Consider the following 20,838-nt stretch of genomic DNA (forward strand, 5'->3'; position numbering starts at 1 on the left):
TCAAAAGGACACATGCACCCCAATGTTCACCGCAGCACTATTTACAATAGCCAGGTCATGGAAGCAATCTAAATGCCCATTGACAGACGAATGGATAAAGATGTGGTATACATATACAATGGAATGTTACTCAGCCATAAAAAGGAATGAAACTGGGTCTTTTGTAGAGACGTGGAGGGATCTAGAGACTGTCATACAGAATGAAGTTAAGTCAGAAAGAGAAAAACAAATATCGTATATTAATGCATATATGTGGAACCTAGAAAAATGGTACAGATGAACTGGTTTGCAGGGCAGAAATTGAGACACAGATGTAGAGAACAAATGTATAGACACCAGGGGTGGAAACTGGCAGGGCATGGTGGTGGGGGTGTGATGAATTGGGTGATTGGGATTGACATATATACACTGATGTGTATAAAATGGATGACTAATAAGAACCTGCTGTATAAAAAAATAAGATACAATCCAAAACTCAAAAAAAAAAAAAGTCCATTTCACTCATTCTAGGTATTCCTTTATTCTGAATGTTTAGTACTCCTATATTTGATTTACAGTATGTTGTTATTTTGCACTTTACATTCAAGTTTTGCCGCTGCATTTTAAAATTTATTTATGTCCCAGCTTATTGCCTAATTCTACCTAATATCTTCACTGGGCATCCAAAATGGGCTTATTAAATATCCCAGATAATTGTGAGGTCTCTGGGTAGCTCTGGGTATTGAATTTAACACGTGACCTTTAAAAGAACAAAGAAAAACTGTATTTTATGTAGCTCTCTTTTACATACATCTCTTATACCACTCTTTTTTTTTTCCCTATACCACTCTTATAAGCCCAGAGTAAAGTTTTCATACACATCTTCATGCTCTAAGAAACATTTATTACCAAAAATTTAAATGCAATTCAATAACTATAAAAGAGACCCTATAGAACTTACTGATGGCTCAGGAAGAAGAAAAGTTACAGGGGACATGGCTGATTGATAAATACTGTGACTTCCCAGCTGTATTTCCTTTTCATGTCCTCTTCTCTTCTTAGACAAAACGCTAATAATGTTGGCTACCGAAAACCAAAGAAATTACACACTTCCCCTAAACTTGTAACAAACTCAGTGCAATTATGTCTGTAGTTTCTTTTTTCTCTAAAAGCACTAAGTTCCCTTCTTTGTCTCATCGTGGCCTTTTCTGAGCCTAAATGGCATTTATTTTACACGTGGGTATGACTCAGTATTCACACTAAGCTGCAGATACTTCTCTGCTGCTTAACCTCACTGAAGATCAGTATGTGGTAGCACATCTTTAAAATATCATATGGAGCATTAATGATTTCAGGAGGCAGGATTTAGTAATTCAGCACAGTAACAGTATTTTAAGAGAATGCACATAGGCTGAATGGGTGGTTGTGGACCTGGATACCACAAAACCATCTCTATTCAGCACAAGACTCCACTGTGGATAAACCTGAAGTCAAGCTAAAGGCTAGTCCCTTTGGCCAGCAAAGCTCTACAGCACTTGATTATTACCTCTAGTGCTGATAGCATGGATCTCATCTCCTTTCCTAGACTGGAAAATCCTAGAGGTTTGCCCTTTTCACCTATGCTTTCTTTATCTTGTTGTATGGATGGAAGAATAATTGAAAAAAATGAACCTGCCTCATAAGCCAAATATTCTCTTTCATGGAGTAGTCTAAACCAGCTACTCACAGCTCTCTTGGAAGCAGTCATTAAATATTTAACTATTTACAATATTAAAAAAATCAGAGAATGGTAGTGCTAGAAAAGATATGGTCTAAACCTTTCATTTTATAGGTAGGGAAATGGACAGGTGTTTGTCTTTATGCATACAGGGCAGTCACTAACATAAGCTTAAAAAACAAAATTAAGCCAAACCACAATGAGAAGAATAGAAATACATCCTTTAAATTGATGTCACTCTTCCACAAGAAGATGCAAATTCATATAGAGGCACTACAGAGTCTCCAATTATAGTCACAAATGGAACCACCTGATATTTCTTGGCAGCTAATAACATTTAAGGAGAAAAAGTTTTCCTATTTCTTATAAATGCTCATCCAGGGATTTCTGTCCTTTCCCCCCAAATCATCTAATGATGACTCAAAATAATATGGTGACTTATACTTTTGAAGGTACTTAAAATACTACAGAATTTTAAAAACAACCACAACTTACCTCCTTCAACTTTTCCACATCATCTTTCACTTTTTCGTAGATTTCACTAGCTGTTCTAAGTTTTTTCTTCCACTCTGCTACAGTTTCTGGGTCAACTTTACTTGGATTATCTGCAACTGGATGTTTGTCTTCATTTTGGTTGCCCTGCATCAAGGTTAAAGGATCCAGAATAGTCTTGATCTGTGACTCCAAGCTGAGATTTTTACTCTTAAGCTCTTCTACTTCTTTCTGTAGACAATCTATTTCATCCTGAAAAAGCATTGCATAGCCATCAGGTAGACAGAGACACTAAACACATACATATGCTAGAGTGAGGCCAATGTGCTTTTAAATTTTATACTCAAAATTCTGTAGATACATAGATTCTTTATGCATCAGAAAAGCTTTGCAGACAGAAAGTCACATATAGTTGAAATTCTCAAAATGTATTTTGACTCTGATAAAAATAGGCATTTCTGGGCTTCCCTGGTGGCGCAGTGGTTGAGAATCTGCCTGCTAATGCAGGGGACACAGGTTTGAGCCCTGGTCTGGGAGGATCCCACATGCCGCGGAGCAACTAGGCCCGTGAGCCACAACTAATGAGCCTGCGCGTCTGGAGCCTGTGCTCTGCAACAAGAGAGGCCGCGATAGTGAGAGGCCCGCGCACCGCAATGGAGTGGCCCCCGCTTGCCACAACTAGAGAAAGCCCTCACACAGAAATGAAGATCCAACACAGCAAAAATAAATAAAACTCCTACCCCCAACATCTTCTTTAAAAAAAAAAAAAAAAAAGGCATTTCCATTGCTTTTATTTTAATTCAATGATAGTTTGTGATTTAAAAAAAATTAAAATGTCGAATCTTTGATTCTATTTTAGATATCCATAAAATACGAAAAGGCACATGAATTCAACAAGGAAGTAGATCCCTCAGAAGAAAATTCTGAGGCATGTTTAATTGCTTTACTGAGGGGAATTTAAAAATACAGTTTTGATCAAGATTTATAGTTTTGTTTGATGTCTATATTTTTGCTTCTATATTTGAAGTAGGAGTAAAACCACATACCATGTCCTTTCACTTTCCACTTCAGAATAGTACCTGTAGTTAATTTTTAACTCTTCTACATTCTGGATCTTTAATTACTGCTAAGACTATTCCAAGTATTAGTTTTCCCCATGTGGAACTGCTTGCTACCTTAAATCCAGTAACTAAACATTTGGGGCTAGAACTCTTTTCTGTGATACAATTTATTCATCTATAATGGATATTTCATCTTAAACTAAGATTGTCAGAAATTTTGTTGTTAGAAAATAAACTTCAATATGCCAGTGATCTTCTAAAGGATTAATTTGATTAGCATCTAAGTGTGATAAATATTAAGTAAATAAGAATACGTTTCAGAGCTAACACAGATAGTGCTATTTACTATTTTAAATTACAATACATTTCAAGTTAAATAGCATTATAAAATGAGAAAATCACTTTACTTGTGTGAATTAATATATTAATGAATAAACAAATATAAACAGGAAAACATATGAATGAACATTTATTCATTTATTTATGTCCCACATTATTTCAAAAAATTTTTAAAGCAGCTGAAGCAGTTTCCATTTACATAGTATAACTTAAAGATATTTTGTGTCAAAGGAAGAGAGCAATAATATCCCTCATTTAGTCGATATAAAATGACAACTGGGCCTAATGTTTATTCAAAAGTATATGTATTCCATTAACATGAAGCTAATTTAGAAAAAGTTCCATCACCATGTCAAATCACCTTCACAGGAAGAAAACCACTGCATAATCTCACATATATTTGGAATCTAAAAGAGTCAAATACATAGAAGCAGAGTTAAACAGTGGTTACCAAGCGTGCAAGGTGGGGGAAATGGAGAGGTGGGAGAAATAGGGAGCTGGTTCAAGGTGTGCTAAGTTGCAGTTATACAGGATAGAGATAGTCTAGAGATCTACTACTGTATAACATGATGACTATAGTTAATAATACTGTACTGTATACTGGAAATCTGCGAAGAGAGTAGATTTCAGGTACTCTCACCCCACACACAAAGTAACTATGTGAGGAGACAGCTATGTTAATTAGCTTGATTGATGTAATCACTTCACCATGTATATGTATATCAAAACATGTTATACACCTTAAATATACACAATTTTTATTAAAAAAAAAAACCACTGTTTTACATGGGGAAAAAAAAAGAATTAGGAAATAGCATATCTCACACCAAAATCTCTTTGCTGGTAGCTGACATAAGTATATTTTCTTTACCAGAACTGATCAGACTTATAATTAGCAGTGAATTTATAGGTAGAAACAAAAACAGAATGATGGTTATAGTCTCTGTTTGCCAGACCATTCACAATGCCTTGTGGGGGCTGGAAGACTGACTTTTACAAGGGAGTTTCCTTTATCTCCCACCTCTTGAGGGAGTAACTTACAAAACAATGTTTCTGTTGAGGACAAATTTAAAATTAAAAGAAAGAAAAAAAGGAAATGTTTCCATCTGTTCCCTTCCACTATTTGAAATAGGAAAGGGAAAAAGAAAAAATTTATCAAATAAGATATTTTTAAACTGGCATTTAAAATAAGATTTCATTAGATGCTTACTCTAAGAAGTCCAGGGACTGATAGCTCAGTTTTACCTTGAATTCAATGCTGTCATCATTTAACATTTTAATTATTATTTACCTCATATTCTTTGTGGAGTAATTCAAGTCTAGTTTTCCGAAGGTGCTTCCTGACTGTATGGCTCAGTATAGGTTCACTTTCACTTGTTCCTCCTATAGGGAAAAAAAAAAGCTAACTTTTCATTCTGATTTGGGTAGAATGAAAATTAAAATGAACTCTTTTCTTATTGTTCTATATAGTTCTCTAGCTTAATTTCTACCCTTTTCCTTATAACCACGTGGGCTGCCATCTAGGCCTCTTCTGTACTTTAATCCTGAGAAAAGATAAATAACACCATAAGAAATACCTTCAATAAAATAACATGTTGTGTTTACTTACCTATGTATCTTATTATATTAAACTCAATGAAGGCAAAGGCTCTATTTTATTAATGATCACATTTGGACAACTGCAAATTTTGAGTACCAGACAACTGCTAATGATAAAATCAATGATTATATTTACAGCTAACCAATAAGTTGTATAAATATTATCAATATTATCTGTACATGATATAATTATCAAATACATATTATTATCTGTATATATCACATATGATACATATATTATGATATATATTATTATAACCAATGTATTCATTCAAACATATGTGGTTACACAACTGAAAAGATTAATGTGTCTTTTCACTGATTCTAACAACCCAGTTGCGGTGGATTATAAATCACAGCACTAATTGTATGTCCATAATAACTCACACAAACACACTCAAGATGTTTTCTTCCTGAGAGCTCTTCACTTATGCTGTGGTTACCTTCTTTGTACTTCTCAGCATCATGATAGCAAAGGCATATACAGATATTCTTTTTCAGGATGTTCTATCCAAATGGCAGGATGGATGAACCATTTTACTTGAGAGAATTTATGAAATATCACTTAGATATGAATGAATAAAGGAGGGAGAAGGGATGTGAAAAGAAGCTGGGGAAAAGAACATTCGAATTATTTTAATCAACAAAACTCATATTCCGCAAGGAAAGACCTGACTCCTGGTAAAGGTCAGTGCAGGTAGAAAAGTAGAGGCTAAGGTTAACACTCCAGTTTCCAGCACAGCAGAGAAATATTCCTCTATCAGACTCCATCCAGGTACTCAAGAAAGAAACCTTGGAGCCAGCTCCGACTCCCCTTTCAGATCACTTAGTTCCAAAGTTCCACTGGTTGTTCTTTTGTTCTAGCATATGTACCTTCCTTTCCATTATAAAAATTTTAGTTAAGCCGATTTTGCCTAACTTGGGACTATGACAATGACTTCTTAAGTCTTCTGAAAGGTTTTTTTCTATGATTCATGCTATCATGAATTCACTTTCAATTTTTCCTAAAGCAAAACCAAATAAAAATCATTTAATTTTAACAATCTAAGAGAAATAACACTAAAAAAGCTCTTTAAATGCTTTATTTTTCAAGAATCTTCTAGTTCAAGTTTTATCCGCCCTCTTACCTACACTACTGTAGCACTGAATGTTCTTTTTTATTCCCTTAATCCAGAATCACACTCTCCTTCACCTGGGCAAGCGCGTCCAACCTGACCTACTCACGTCCCGTTTCTCCCCTGGAGCCCAGCCTGCACACATCCCCTGAGTGATACTCCTTACACACATTTTGGGTTGTGCCATCCCCTTGCTCAGACCATCATGCCCACCTCGCCCTTCTCACCCACACAGCAGTTCCCCGATTTAGTCTGTCACTCAAGATGCTCTGCTCTAATACACTACCAAATGTAAAATAGCTAGCGGGAAGCAGCCGCACAGTGCAGGGAGATCAGCTCGGGTGATTTCCCTCCCTTCCACCTAGAGGGGTGGGATAGGGAGGGTGGGAGGGAGGGAGATGCAAGAGGGAAGAGATATGGGGACATATGTATATGTATAGCTGATTCACTTTGTTATACAGCAGAAACTGACACGCCATTGTAAAGCAATTATACGCCAATAAAGATGTTAAAAAAAAAAAAAAGAGTCTCATTTTACGTTTTCAGTCTTATTTCAACAGTCAGACCCAAACTAGACTACTGATCATTTCCAAAAACATGCCTTACTTTACTACTTCTAAACTGTAGTGCATGCTATTCCCCCTGCATGAAATGCCCTCCCTAATCTTTACCATTTGAAAACTTATCCATCCTTAAATCTCCATCTTAAAGGCCACCTGTGTCATGGATCCCTTCTCAATGTTCCTAGCTGAACTTCCCTGTTTAAACTCTGTGGATCTTTCTGTTTGTTTGTTTTTGGCTGTTAGCATCTGCTGCTTTAAACCATTAATATTTTGGTCCACATGCACAGCCTCTACCAGAACGAAAGTTCCAGGAGGCTCTGAGACTTCTCATGGTGCTTTGTGCTCCTCAATTGCTCCACTTACAGATTATGCCAAATGACCAATCCATCCAGTAGGATATTGGTAAAATAACATCACTGAAAATTGTCTATTTCAGTCTTCCTCCAAATAGACACTATTTAAGATTGTTTCAAATCTATTTCTGTATGTTTATAAAATAGACCCTTACCAATAATCTCTTTGCAAGGATTTTCAGGAGTGATGGGGACTCTGCAGGCTGGACATTGGCTATTATTCTTCAACCACAAATCGATACAAATTGAACAAAATACATGGTTGTTGACGCATATAACAGGCTGGCGTACCTTTGAAAAAAGAAACATTACTTTTAGTACAGGGTAACAGTCGTAATGAGAATCTCAATAGTTTTAGCTTACAGCAAATCTCTTCTCTAGAGTACAGAAGTAGGTGCTTTAAGAGGAAGTATAATATCTAGGATTCATAAAAACGCTGCTTGTGCTACCACATTGTTTCTTACACATGTATAATACAGATACTAGCTTAGATATCTGGTCATAGAGACTGAAACTTTGAACACATCATAAAATGGTTTTATTTTGTTCCAAACCACACTTATTGCCAAAAATAAAATGCATTTTGTTCCACTGAGGCTGGGGCAATTTTCCTTCAACTATTCTATTTTTGGATCATGAAATGTCAGAATTAGAAGGTTCTTTAAAGATTATTTAGTCCAATCACCCATATGACATTCAAGACTTGAAATCCTTCCCTCAAGTCATTCTACTATATTACAGAGCAATAGCAATCAACAATTTAGCACTGATTCTTACTAGAAAGTCCCCGAAACCAGAGGCATGAAAGCTACAACAATCTTAAAAGACAAGACATACGCTCTTGTGGTTTACAATCTAAATAGCAAACAATGCTGACAGAAATACTTAAATACACCAAATATATAAATCTTTGACTCAGTGTAATCAAATAACAATACTTTACATTTATATTGTCTTATATTTTACAATGGGCTTTCCATGCATTCTCTCTCTCTCTCAATAACCCTGTGAGATAAACAGTAAATATACTTTACTAATAAGGAAACCAAGGTGTGAATATATTAGGTGGCCTGCTCAGGGTTAACGATGTAGGTGTTCTGACTGTGTAGCTGTTTTATCAGAGGGAAAATAGAAGAGAAGCTGTTTTAGTTTTCTACTTATTTGTTTACATATTTATTGTAAATTTATATTTATCTCCCCTTTTAGACTGGAAACTCCGTAAGAATTTCTTTCGTCTCATTCATTTCTGAATCCCTGGTACCTAGAAAATAGGTTAGTACACAGTAGGTACGCAATAAAGTCTTGTTGAATGAAGTAATTGCTATTAGGACAGTACTTAAAATTCAATTTATTGGGGAACTTGTCAGAGGGAATAGGCAATTCTTTCACATTTTGTTGTAAAGAAGAGAGCATAAAAATATGGCCAGCATAAGAAATGATAACAGGAATGACACAGTAAAAAGGGGATATTAATAAATGATGGAGGAAGAGGGGGAGGGATTAAGAGCCATAGATAGCAAAGTCCCTAAGAAGTCAAGAGGGGAATGATATCCAAAGCACAAGGGGGCAGATTTTGGCTTATATGGAGTGAGGATCTGTCTTCCATTTTAACAAAAGGGAAAACCGAGGGTACAAGAACAAATACAAAGTGGATGGAAGATCTGTTGATGGAAAGATGAGGGAACTCATGTTCCAACTGCTTATTGTTTGTGATTAAATATGACGTGAGGTTACCAGCTGCAAGTGAGAAGAAGGGGGGAATATCGACTTGAGAAAATAGGAGAATAAAGCAGTTGCTTTGGAAGGTAAGAAAGTAAATTTATTAGGGTTATGTACAGAGCTGGATTGCCAAACACTGTTGAGTATGTGAATGGCAGCAAACTGATAGAGTCAACCAATGGATCTTGAAAAGGCTGAAGTAATACTGGAAGAGTAGGTATGATGAGAAGAGGAGCAGATGCTTATAGTCAAAGCACAGGAGGCGGTACAGCTGCTTTCCCTAATGTTTTGTCCTGGGACACCTTACCTGACAAAGTTCTATTTTCTCTCTCAATCTCAAGTATCACATAGTGTTAACATGTTTTCTATGGTAACAGTTCCTGAGAATCCTCTGTAACTGGACCTTAGTAAGTGGCAGAGCTTAGGCTTCTAGAGACAAACCTGGGGCTGACTTCAGCTCTGCTACTTATTGAACTGTTTGACCTAGGGTTAACCCTTTAGTTACAGTGGCATCTGTTTCCTCTTCTGAAAACTATGGTTTAACCTAGTAAACTTTTCATTCAGATGTTGCTTAAGATTTAATAATATAAAGATGTAAGCACAGAGACTTCCACACAGCAATCCCTGGGGAGGGGAGGGGAAAGGAGAAAAGGACTATATTCACGTGCCCAGGAGCCAACTCCATGTAGGCATCTTAAAGCTGCCCCAACCATAACATGTCCAAAGCCAAACCTGGCCTCCACACACTCACTCCCCATCCTGCGCTTCTTGTCTAAGTTACTGGCACCACCACCTCACCACTCAGGCTAGAATACTGAGAGCTGTCTCTGACGCACCCTTTTTATTTATCCTCACCATCCAATCAATCATCAAATGCTGGTATCATATATCAGTCTAAGAAGCCAGAGATTTTAAGATATACCCATATTTTATTTACCACTAAGAAAAAAGAAAGAATGAAAAATGCTGCCAATTACAACTGCAAGATGCTATCGCTTATAAGATAGAACCAGATTTCAGAGATGTTATAACGTGGGAAAAAAAGTATATCCCAGAATAGTCAAAATGTGGCAAACCTACCTCTAAATGTTCTTTTACTATCATCTATCACTTCTTTTCCATCTTCACCTCAATGACTTCAGGTTCTCATTCTCTTAGCCCAATCTATTGCAATGACCTCCTCCCAAGCTTCCTTGCTTCCACATGTTCACTGCTGTCCACCTTTCATACTGATGCCAGAGCTAGCCATTTAAAATATGGAGCAGCAGCTTTCACTGCTCTCCTGCAAAACAACGTTTTTTTCCCTGCTCATAGTTTTAAGTACAGCTTCCAAAGAACAATGTAATCTGGTTCTTAAATAGCCATATCTTTGATCTGCTGTTTCAATACTTGACAAAACCTATACTTCAACCACACAGATATACCCAATGTTCATCAAAAGGAATAAGAATAGAGTCTCCTTGTTTACTGGGCTCTCATTTTTTAGCTTAATATGTTCCACTGGCCTCCCAACTTCCCCAATCAAAATAAAATCCTTCCCATCTTTTAAGATGGAAATCAAAGGTTACCTCTTCTGTAAGGCCTTCACTAATCGTTTTTAGAATTAACTGGATCTTTGTCTGATTCTTATAAGAGCACTTCTTATACATTGATTTAATGTTCACTGGCCTTGGAAAATTGTTTACACCCTGCCTTCCCTATTAGATTTCAGGCTCCCTGGGGGCAGGGGCACTGTCCTGTTCAGCTTTATGTCCACCTACAACAACTTATACAATGTATACTCTAAGATTAATAGAAGTGAGTTTTGATGTATTAAAACAAAAGGCTGAGATAATGCTGCTAAAAGCATCTCAAGAAGCAAAAGGTCAATGGCCACTGCCAAATTTTGAAAAAGTGAAAGTTTAACCTTTCCATTTAATCTGCCAGAATGATACAGAAGAACAACCACAGGCAGACTACTTGGCTCTGTCTGCTAACAGCCACTGGCAATGTCACCCAAAGGAGAATCATTTTCACTGTTCAATACCTGGTATTATCATTGTCATTGTGTTGGATTTTGAAACAGTTGACTAAGTCATTTCTTTGGACCATGTACTTATCAGATGATGATTTCTAGACAATGGTTTAAATGTACTTAGGAGAACAGAAACCTATAAAGGAGAAAGAACTACTAAAACAAATTACTTGTTATTTATTTGACCATAACCTACAGAAGCAAAACACAAAGAATCTAGCCCTCCTTCAATTCCTGTCCACCCATTTCCTCTGCCCAGATCCTGCTATATACAACACCAAAACACATACACAAATAATTTTCTTTAATAAGATCTTCTCAAGATACAGAAATAGTCATAATTTGCCTATGTTATTAGACTTTATATCCAATTTACTCTCAAATGAGATCTGTGGCAATAACACAGTAAGCACTCTTACAAAATAAAAATGCAAGAAGACAATGGCAAAGCTAAGTGGCACGTACAATTCCAAACTAATGTGGAGTAAGCATGCTGAGGTGATATCCTAGGGTAATGCCCCACAAGGCTGGTGAGGAGAGGAAGAGAAGACAAAGCAAGGGATGAAAAGTGGGCTCTCCTCACTGGAATGGGCCCAAGGAAGCAGTCCTAAGTATAAAAAACATTAACCCTATAATATATAATTCTACTATGTAGTTTCTCTTATCTGAAGATGTTTCAGTTTTAAGAGACTTTACCACAAAAACCCCTTTCATAAAAAGCAAACGTACCTGGGAGGAGTCATGGCTAAAGGTGTTGTCCATTAATATCCATTCTAGACTTACCTAATAGGAGTTATATATTGGTTTAGGGCAGGGTCTGTCAACTTTGACACTACTGACATTTTGGAACAAAAAGTTTTTGTTGTGGGAGGCCGTCCTGTATATTGTAGGATGTTTAGCTAGCAGCATCCCTGGCCTCTATCCACTAGATATGAGTAACACCTCCAAAGACAATCAGAAGTAGACATTGCTAAATGTCTCTGTGGAACGAAATGTACTCCCATCCCATTGAGAACCACTGGGCTGGGATACTCACATGAATTTCCCTAACAACCTAATGGGGTTGATAGTATCAAATTCATTTTCAGCTGTAGAAGCTGAGACTCAAGGAAATAATGATACAGGTTCCAAGTGGCAGAGTCAGCATTCAACCACCATTACACATGCAAACTGAATGATCTTTCAACTAAGAAATAGTTCTTTCTTCCTTAGAGCAGGTTTAGTAAATAATAATCTGGGAGTAAGAAATAGAAGGCACATGTCTGAAAGGATCAAGACACCAGGATCAGTAGGGACTGCAGAAAAGAGGTACTGTACTGATGGAGGTGGCTGGAGGGAAAAGGCAGTAGATGAACTTTACCAGCTGGCCTGGCAATTTCACTTACAATCAACTTCTCTGCTCTTGTCACCTTTACTAGAGACTAGAGCTAATCCTTCTTCTCCGAAGAATATCCTTCTGGCACCTATGTCAAAATTTTATGGGTTTCACTAGTGGAGACCTAGAAAGACTGAAAAACAAAGCTGAGGTAGAAATGATTGTAGTAGGGGCCCGCCTACTCAACCTTAGAAATTTGGAAACTTTTAAAAATAAAATTCCTGGATTGCTCTTGCTATGTTTCAAGAAATATTTGGCTCTGGGCCAGAGTAGGACCTAGAACTTTAAAACTGTGTGATCCTGAGAACTAAGTTATTATACTTAATGCCTATTGGTCTGGGTCCCCACTTCTGTCTACATAAAAAGAGAGCTAATACATTTCCCCTCTCCCATCTTTATCCCTACCTAGAATGCCTTAAGGATAAACTGGAATCTTATTTGTGAAGTAAATATGTCAGCTATTATATGCCAACCTTGAAAATTATTAGGATATATCAACACTTTTTTGAGTTAATTTTTATTATACTCCATGTTAAGACACAACATTGTTATACTTTTCTGAAAGTGTCTGCATTCTTCAAGCTTATTTTAATCTAGAAAAGAGAAAATGCAAAATTTATATACTCCACATGACTTTTTTTCAAAGCAAATTACCTGTGACAATTATGTACAAGGCTGGTTCTTAAATCTACTCTTGGGAACTGAGAGACAATCAGGACTCAAACATGGGCTCAGTGTACTGAGGTGGGTGGCTTGCTGGCCGATCAACAGCCCCTAATGAACACTGATTAATGAATTCAGTCAACCTAGAGTTAGGATGCTAAGTTGCTAAGGCTTTGTCTCTAGCTCTATCTTTGCAACATTTTAAATCAACTACATGTGTGGAAAGCAAAGCAAGAAGTCCTCCCTGAAAGAAGGGTTCTTTTCCACAGTGTTCCTAGTGGGAAAGAGTCCATGCTATTACTGGACATTTCAAGAGACGGACACTCCACATTCTAAGAAAGCTGATTTCATTTCTGATTATTTCAGCCAGAAAGCTTGCATTATATTACGTACAAATCTTAATATCGTGGAGCTACCCAAAGCTTGATTCCCTTCCAAATGAAAATACTTTATTTAATGATTCGCTATCATGTTCATTCACTCCAACACTATTCCATTCCATCTATATTCCAACCTCAATTTTAATTCCTTTCCAAATGATTTCAAATACTCTAGTTTATTTATATTTATCTTAAAGCATGGTGCCCCAAACTGGATTCATACTCAAGTGAGGAATAACTGGATATGATATATTAATGTTAAACAGCATTAGAAGCCTAGTTGCTTGGCACTTCTCTTGAGAACCTCCTCTGTCCTTTGATAAAACTAACTGTGGGCCACATTTGGCTGTCACTCATGGCAAAACGCTGACTCGGTCAATAAAAGTATTACCTGCAACAGTTTTGTTTCATAGCTTAAATCCTAATTGAGAGATAAAAGCCTGGAATTATCTAGAGATAAACTGGTCTGTAGCATTCTGGTGGCAGGACCAAATGTCACTGAACAGATATCCTGGGCTAGATCATTTCTGTACTTTGGCCTGCTGGCCTATTAGTCCAAGGCATGGAAAAAAATTAAAGAGGAATAGGCAAGAAAATGTTATATATAAATTGTCCCACAGGATGTACCCAACTTATTCAGGCCACATAGAGCTCTTACTTACAATATTGGCAAGGTTGCTAAACATTATTGGGCAGAGAGAATCCACCTTTAAGACTGAGGTAGAGTCAGAGGTAGGAAATGCAAAATGTTTAAACTTTTCAATTTTAAGCACATTTGTATTCAAAAGACAGAGTATTAACCACTTACATACTTGGACTATCTCCACTACTGCTCCCTCCCCCCCGCATTCTTCCCCACCTCCACCCCCATTCCAATCAGCATCTACCTTATCTCTTCAGATTTAAGGTCTATACCACCCCTATCTTCTTTAAGTAATATGCAAGGTTTTTTTTTTTTTTTACAGTAAACCTCTAGGAATAATGGCCCCTAATTCTGTAGAAAAATCAAAAATGAAGACTGCTAATTCTATATGGTACAAATGGTGAGGGCAGCAAAAGGATGATTATACAGAAGAGGGCTAGTCAGGAAGGACCTTAAGGCAGATCTCAGAGGTGGCCGGAGATGCTGTGTGTCGGGGAGATGGAAGTAACATCAGGAACCCGCTGCTACTCCAGGCCATACCATCTCCAGTACCCCACAAATACAGCTGTGTGTGGGAGGGTGAGTAGCACAAGCAGATCAGAATTGCTTTAACTATACAAAAGGAAACAGGGATAGGGAACCAACTAAAACCTCTCGATGTACTGTGGCAATTTCCTGGACAAACAGGTCCCACTCTGTTGGGAATGTAAATCTTCATTGAGTGAGTGTACTGGTCTCATGAAGCAACTGGGAAGAACATTTACTGGGAAAGGCTGGCTTCCTCATTTTGAGGGTCTGCCTCAGTGTCCATAGTAAAGGTTAACATTTATTAAGTGCCAAACTTCATGCTAAGCACTGCATATGAATTACTTCATTTAATCCTCCCCAAAAGACAAGGATTAATGTTAATACTATTATCATTCCCATTGTACAGATAAGGAAACTGCTCTGAGGGAGGTTAAGTAATGTGTATAAGGTCGTATAACTATTAAGTGGAAGACCTAGATTAGAACTTAGTCTGAACACAGTACTCAGGGCCCTCAACCACTACGCCTTTCTGCCTCCATAGCAGACATAAACAAATCATTAACCTTTAATTAATTAATCACATTTAATTCTAGAATACAGTTAACCAGTACATGGCAGAAAAAAGACACCAAAAGTGTCTGCTGTTATGCATGAGTTCAAGTGAGTTTTTAGGAAGTAACTTACTGAAGACACAAATGGTAACAGGTTCAAACACTGGAGACTCTAAGACTTAGTTTTCTTATTTGAAAAATGGGGAAATCAGCCCTATCTATCTCACAGCACTGGTGAGAGCAGTAAAGGAAATAATTAAATGTATACAAAAGCATCCTGTAATCTGCAAAGCACTATATTCTATTAGCTATCAGTTTTGTTAAACACAGGAAGCATAGGTAGGCAAAATCAGCCAGGCAAAACACATTTTCAACACAACTGCAAGAGACAGTCTATGAACTAAGGGAAACTAGATATAATGTGTACAACAAAGTGAAAATTATTTCCGAAGGTTATTTTATCAGCCCTTTACCAGGCTACTGTTGGGAGTAAATTCACTCAGAACTTAACTTGTGGGAACTTCAAGTCAGGAGCCAAACGCAGACTGTAGCATATTGAAACATCTTGCCCTCCTCTCAGCTATGTATGCAGACAGTGGTAGCAAGTGCCAGCTCAAATAACCACCCTCCACAGGCCATCCTTGATCTCGCCAGTCAGAATGGATCAAGCCATCTCTATATCCTCTCACAGCACATCTGCTATTTCCTTGGCATTTCATTCTGATGGATATCATGAGTCATCAGTTTCTTCCAAGCCTGACTTCCTACTACTTCTTGAACTCAAGAAATTTACATAGACTTAAAGCAGATGATCAAATGATCATATTGGCTGACACTCAAATGTTTGCTCTATTAAGTTTGCATTTCTCAATCCTAAGCCTGTGGCTACAGTTTCAGTGGGGGTGGGGGGACGGTAAACACACACACACACGCACACGCACACACACAAACACACCACAAATGTAAAAACAATTCAGCGTGAGAAAAAAAGTCTCCCTTCTAGACCTACGTAGTAAAACAAAATGTTCTTCTTAAACCGAACGGGAGGCATAAACGGAAATGAAAGAGCCAAATGCATTAGAACCTTCAAAACTCCGCTTCTAATTCTGAACTACTTTCTCCACCTAGTTTCACAAACACCTTAGGCACCTCTTGCATCACAAAAAGACGGTATTCTACCTCGTGACTGATCCGTTCTTGGAATTAACAAACGTATCTCTCATTCTAAACGTCATTCAGGGACACGTACTATTTATTTTTCTAATTCTGAACCCAGAGCAAAGGCCACTCCCAACGCCGGGCTAAGTAAAGGAAATGATCTTGGAAATGGAAAAGACTCTCCAACCAGCACTGGAGGCCCAAGAACAAAACACTCTAGTTTGTGCAGAGGACGAAGGAACCGTAGCGAGGCTCCCAGGAAACGTGTTTTCAGGCTTTGATGGGGATGCACAGGGGCGTAAATTGCTGGGATTCGTTTCTGACCAGGCCTCCTTCGACGCCGGAGTCGCCCGGGTGAGGCCGCCCTCCCTCCACACCCCAGACCGATGTCATCTTCCTCCGAAAGGCACAGAGATGACCACACGAATCGCGGCGCTCTCCCTCCGTCGCCCAGGACGTGGCCACCCCAGCCTAAGGAGAACGCGGGTCGGCGTCCTCAACCAGCCCGGCGCCTCGCGCCGCGTCCCCGCCACACATAGAGACCGGCCTCGGCTCTGGCGGGCCACTGCACACCCGACCCCGATTCGTAGCCGTGCCCGGAATCACCCATTACCTTCCCCAAGCAGATGTGGCACGTGATGGGCAGAGTGAGCGACAATGTAACGTTCTGCACGGTCTGAGCCATGGCAGCGTTCAGAATCCCGCCAACACGGAAGTCCCGCCGACCGCGGCTCCTCACAGCGACTGAGGCCGCGCGAGGCCGGCTACGGTGGCCCAGCAGGGCCACGCCGCGCCGGTCGAGGCAACGAAAATGCGCTTTCCCGGCGCGCGGCTGCTGGAGCTGTTTCCCTTCCTTCTTTCCTTGCTTTTCAGTTTGAAAAATACTCTCCCCGGTTCGGGAGCTACAGGATTCCTGAGAATGGGAAGGAAGGAGGTTTGCTACGGGCATCGAGGATCTTGAAAGTTTAAATGAAAGAGTAATGGTGGAGGGAGGAGAGGAAGATGCAGAAAGGCGATTTAAAATCCCAGGATCTTTCCTGGAGGGTGGGGAGGAGGGAAGAGTTTTCCACCTAAAGAGTAAACCCGACACAGAAAACGCGGCACAGTCAAAACGGGAAGAGGAAAGACAAATAAAAATTTGATGTGTTATCTGTACATTTTAACTTTTCCAAGCAACTTTCTACCGCGCTCAGGTCTTTTTACATTCTTAAATGATGTAATGTCACTTATAAACGACAGTGATTGTCTCCTTGTTTGTTTCAGAGACGTTTTGCGTACATTAATAGCAGCTTTCCGTGAAGACACGCTTTCACTGTTGGCCCTTCTGTGATTTCTATCCGAAAGACTTTAGGATCTGAGCCGTGGACTCTGATTTACACCCACGTGTGAGAAAGCTGCAAAGAGCGTGAACCATCCACACTCCCCGACAGCACTCGCACAGGCGTTTAAAGCCTTCATTTAAGGCGCCTGGTTGGATATGAAATGTACCACTATGTTGCTGAACTCTGAAGAAGAATGTGTGATGTTATAAGTTAGCACTTCCTACCAATGAAAAAGAAAAACTCTGAAAGTTCCTAAATGAATCTTTGAGTATAACAGATTTGGAATTTAACTGCAATTTATTTTAAGTGAGGAAGAGCCAGTGTGATCAATTTATGCAAACAAATACAATCTGTGAGTAGGGAGATTTAGAAACAAAACCAGTGCAACTACTTCTACTAATCTTTTTGTGGGAGAGAGCATTATAATTACAAGAAGCAGCCTCATGGTTAAAAGAAAGGGGTCTGGACCTGGGCTGCAGGGCAGAAATCCCTGCCTGAACAAATTCCTGGCTCTACTGGCTTCAGACTATTTGTTTAACCTCTCTGCTTCTCAGCTTCCTCATTGGTAAAGTGTGTGTGTGTGTGTGTGTGTGTGTGTTGAATGAGGTCAATGTATGTTTACTATCACGTCTACAAAAGGAACAGACAATTATGAGACTGAAGCAGCTAGTAATTCACTTGAAGTAGCCCAATTCCAGTTCAAAATCGGCTCACAGGTGATAGTGAGAATTCTTCCAAACAGCTCAGTAACTTAATTTCCTAGGAATTGGAGACCATCACATGCTTGGGATAGGAGATCTGGGCAAAATAGTCATATTGATTGTCTGTTTAATGGCCACTTTTTTTCTGAATGACTGGCCTAAAAGTCATCTGGTTTGCCTATTTCCTGGCTGTTTGGAGTCATATTAAATGGGGTCTCGGCTTCACATGTTTTGCTAAATGCATCTTTCATATTCCTGGCTGTAAATCTCAGGCTTCAGAATGCGAAAGCTCCAAGTCATTACCCACCATCGTTCAAGGTTTGCCTTTTCCCCATCTTACTGTTTTCTTCCCTGTTCTCACCTTGTTCTCACCTTTTTTATACCTAATGTGGTATTTTAGGACCTGTCATTCCCACCCTCTGAGGGGGATGTAGGACTGAGACTGTTCTGCCTTGGAGACAGTGCAATAGGAAGACACGTTGAAGACAGTTTTTTTAAAAAAAGACTTTTCCAAAGCTACTAGGGAAAGTTCATTTCTTGTTAATCATCCTGATGATTGGTGTTAGTACTCAGTCACAAAAATATATTTAAAAAATCATAACCAACATTTTAAGTAGAATGTTTAAATCTAGACTATTTCAAACATCCCTCATTTGTATCATTGTCACAGCTTCTCAGTGCTGTTCTAGTGCTCTGTCCATATAGCTCTTTTTGCATTAGGCTAATAACATTCTATTATAGTTGATTGTTTATTTGTTTGCCCCTACAACAGACTGTCTGTTTCTTGAGGCCCGGGATTGTATTTGATTTATCTCGTATCTGGTACTGAGTGACTAGTCCACAGACCGTAATATTTTCTTTAGCCACCAACTACCTTTATTACAGACCCAGGCTGCTTTACACATTGTGTTTACTTGTTTTTCACTTCAAAATGGAAGACTGTATGGCATTTTGTAAGAGTCATCTTGAAAATTAAGCCATTTATAAATATATAAAATAATAAGCAAAAGTTCCTCTAAGCTTATGCCTTACCTCTCGAACCTGATTGGTAATCACTATCAACATTCTGGAGCATATCCTTACAAACATTTTCATTCATATATTATTGTGTGCATAAGCGCAGATAGGATCATACCATAACATACCTGCTCTGCTCACTAACGATTTGTGAATAAGTATACACACACACACACACACACACACACACACACACACACACCCCTGAGTATTATCGTTAACAATACAGACTGACTAGGACTCTCTCTAGGTCCAGATTGATTCCAGGCCAATTCCCAGGCTTTGCTTTAAATAATTCAAATGCTTTAAGGCCAGGAACTCTCTCTTCCCTCTGCCCTATGAAGGGCATTTCTCTTTTTTGGTGATGCACAAAATTAACTCTTTATTTCACTTCTTAATACATGCACATTCTCCCAACACTCTGGAAGCTGGAGGCTTCCAAAATACGCTGACGTTGTCCTTGCTTTGAGTTTCACTGAATTCCCACCAGAATTCTGTACATTGCTAACACCATATGCAAAGGGGTGGCAAGGAATAGCAGTGAATACACATACTGCAAGTACCTTCTCTGCTCACCTGTGTACTCCATGGTTCCTATTGACTTCACTTTCGAAAGTCCAAAGATAAAATGATTAAGAATATCAACATGGCAGCATCAAAGCTTTAAACCAAGTGCAGGACTCTTCTGAATGTAAGGCCCTGTGTGACTACACAGCTTCATGCCCGTGAAGCTGTCCCTGTATGACCGATAGAGTATGGTAGAAGTGACATGTATGACTGCCAAGGCTAGGTCATAAAAGTCACTGTAGCTTCTGCTTTGCTCTCTTGGATTGCTTGCCCTGTGGAAGTGCCTCAAATAACACTCAGACAGCATTGTGGATACGCCTACTTGGGGAGGATCTGAAGCCTTTTGCCAACAGCCAACACAAACTTGCCAGTCATGTGACTAAGCCATCTTGGAAATGGCTCCTCTGGCCCCATTCACACCTTCAGATGACTACAGCTCCAGTGAACATCTTGACTGCAACCTTCTGAAAGAACCCAAGCTACAATTTCCCAGCTTAGTCACTTCTGAATTCCTACCTACAAAAACTATCAGAGATCATTAATATTTATTGCTGTTCTGAGTCACTAAGCTTTGGGGTGAATTGTCCCACAGCAATAGAAAACCAAAGCGATGCTTTAATTCACATTTGCTTTAATTTTAATAAGATATGGCATCTTGACAAATCATATTCTAAACAGACATTATTTGGCCCAAATCATTAAATAATGCTGCCATTACTTTAATAGGAAAACAAAGATTACATGGCTTGTTGACTTTCTGCTTAATTTCTTTCTCAGCTTCTTCGTAGACCCATGAGGAGTCCTGTGACCTGAGGAGTTTGATCAGATACATACAGCACCTGGGATAGGCTAAAGCCTCCTAAATCCTTAGAATTATAAACTTTTAGAAGTAGGAAGGATCTTAGGGGGTTTTATGCAGGCCTTTCCTTTCGCAAATGAGGAAATTGAGGCCTAGATAAGGTAAACCACCAGATAATGGTAG

At 38.8% G+C, this 20,838-nt stretch overlaps 1 protein-coding gene across 2 annotated transcripts in view; it reads right to left on the reverse strand.

Moving 5' to 3' along the window:
• Window positions 1-16,980, reverse strand: part of OBI1 (ORC ubiquitin ligase 1) — a 47,535-nt gene extending 30,555 nt beyond the window's left edge. Inside the window, exons 1-4 of one of the 2 annotated variants that reach the window (XM_032611647.1) lie at window positions 16,863-16,980; window positions 7,374-7,509; window positions 4,880-4,971; window positions 2,192-2,440 (exon numbers count right to left, since the gene is read on the reverse strand). In XM_032611647.1, coding sequence (XP_032467538.1) covers window positions 2,192-2,440; window positions 4,880-4,971; window positions 7,374-7,509; window positions 16,863-16,934 — 549 coding nt within the window. In that variant the 5' untranslated portion in view covers window positions 16,935-16,980. The remainder of the gene's footprint in view (window positions 1-2,191; window positions 2,441-4,879; window positions 4,972-7,373; window positions 7,510-16,862) is intronic. The other variant, XM_032611648.1, reaches the window with a different exon arrangement.
• Window positions 16,981-20,838: the final 3,858 nt, after the last annotated feature.

The sequence above is a fragment of the Phocoena sinus genome, chromosome 18 (genome assembly GCF_008692025.1).
Source record: "Phocoena sinus isolate mPhoSin1 chromosome 18, mPhoSin1.pri, whole genome shotgun sequence".
NCBI classification, from domain to species: domain Eukaryota; kingdom Metazoa; phylum Chordata; class Mammalia; order Artiodactyla; family Phocoenidae; genus Phocoena; species Phocoena sinus.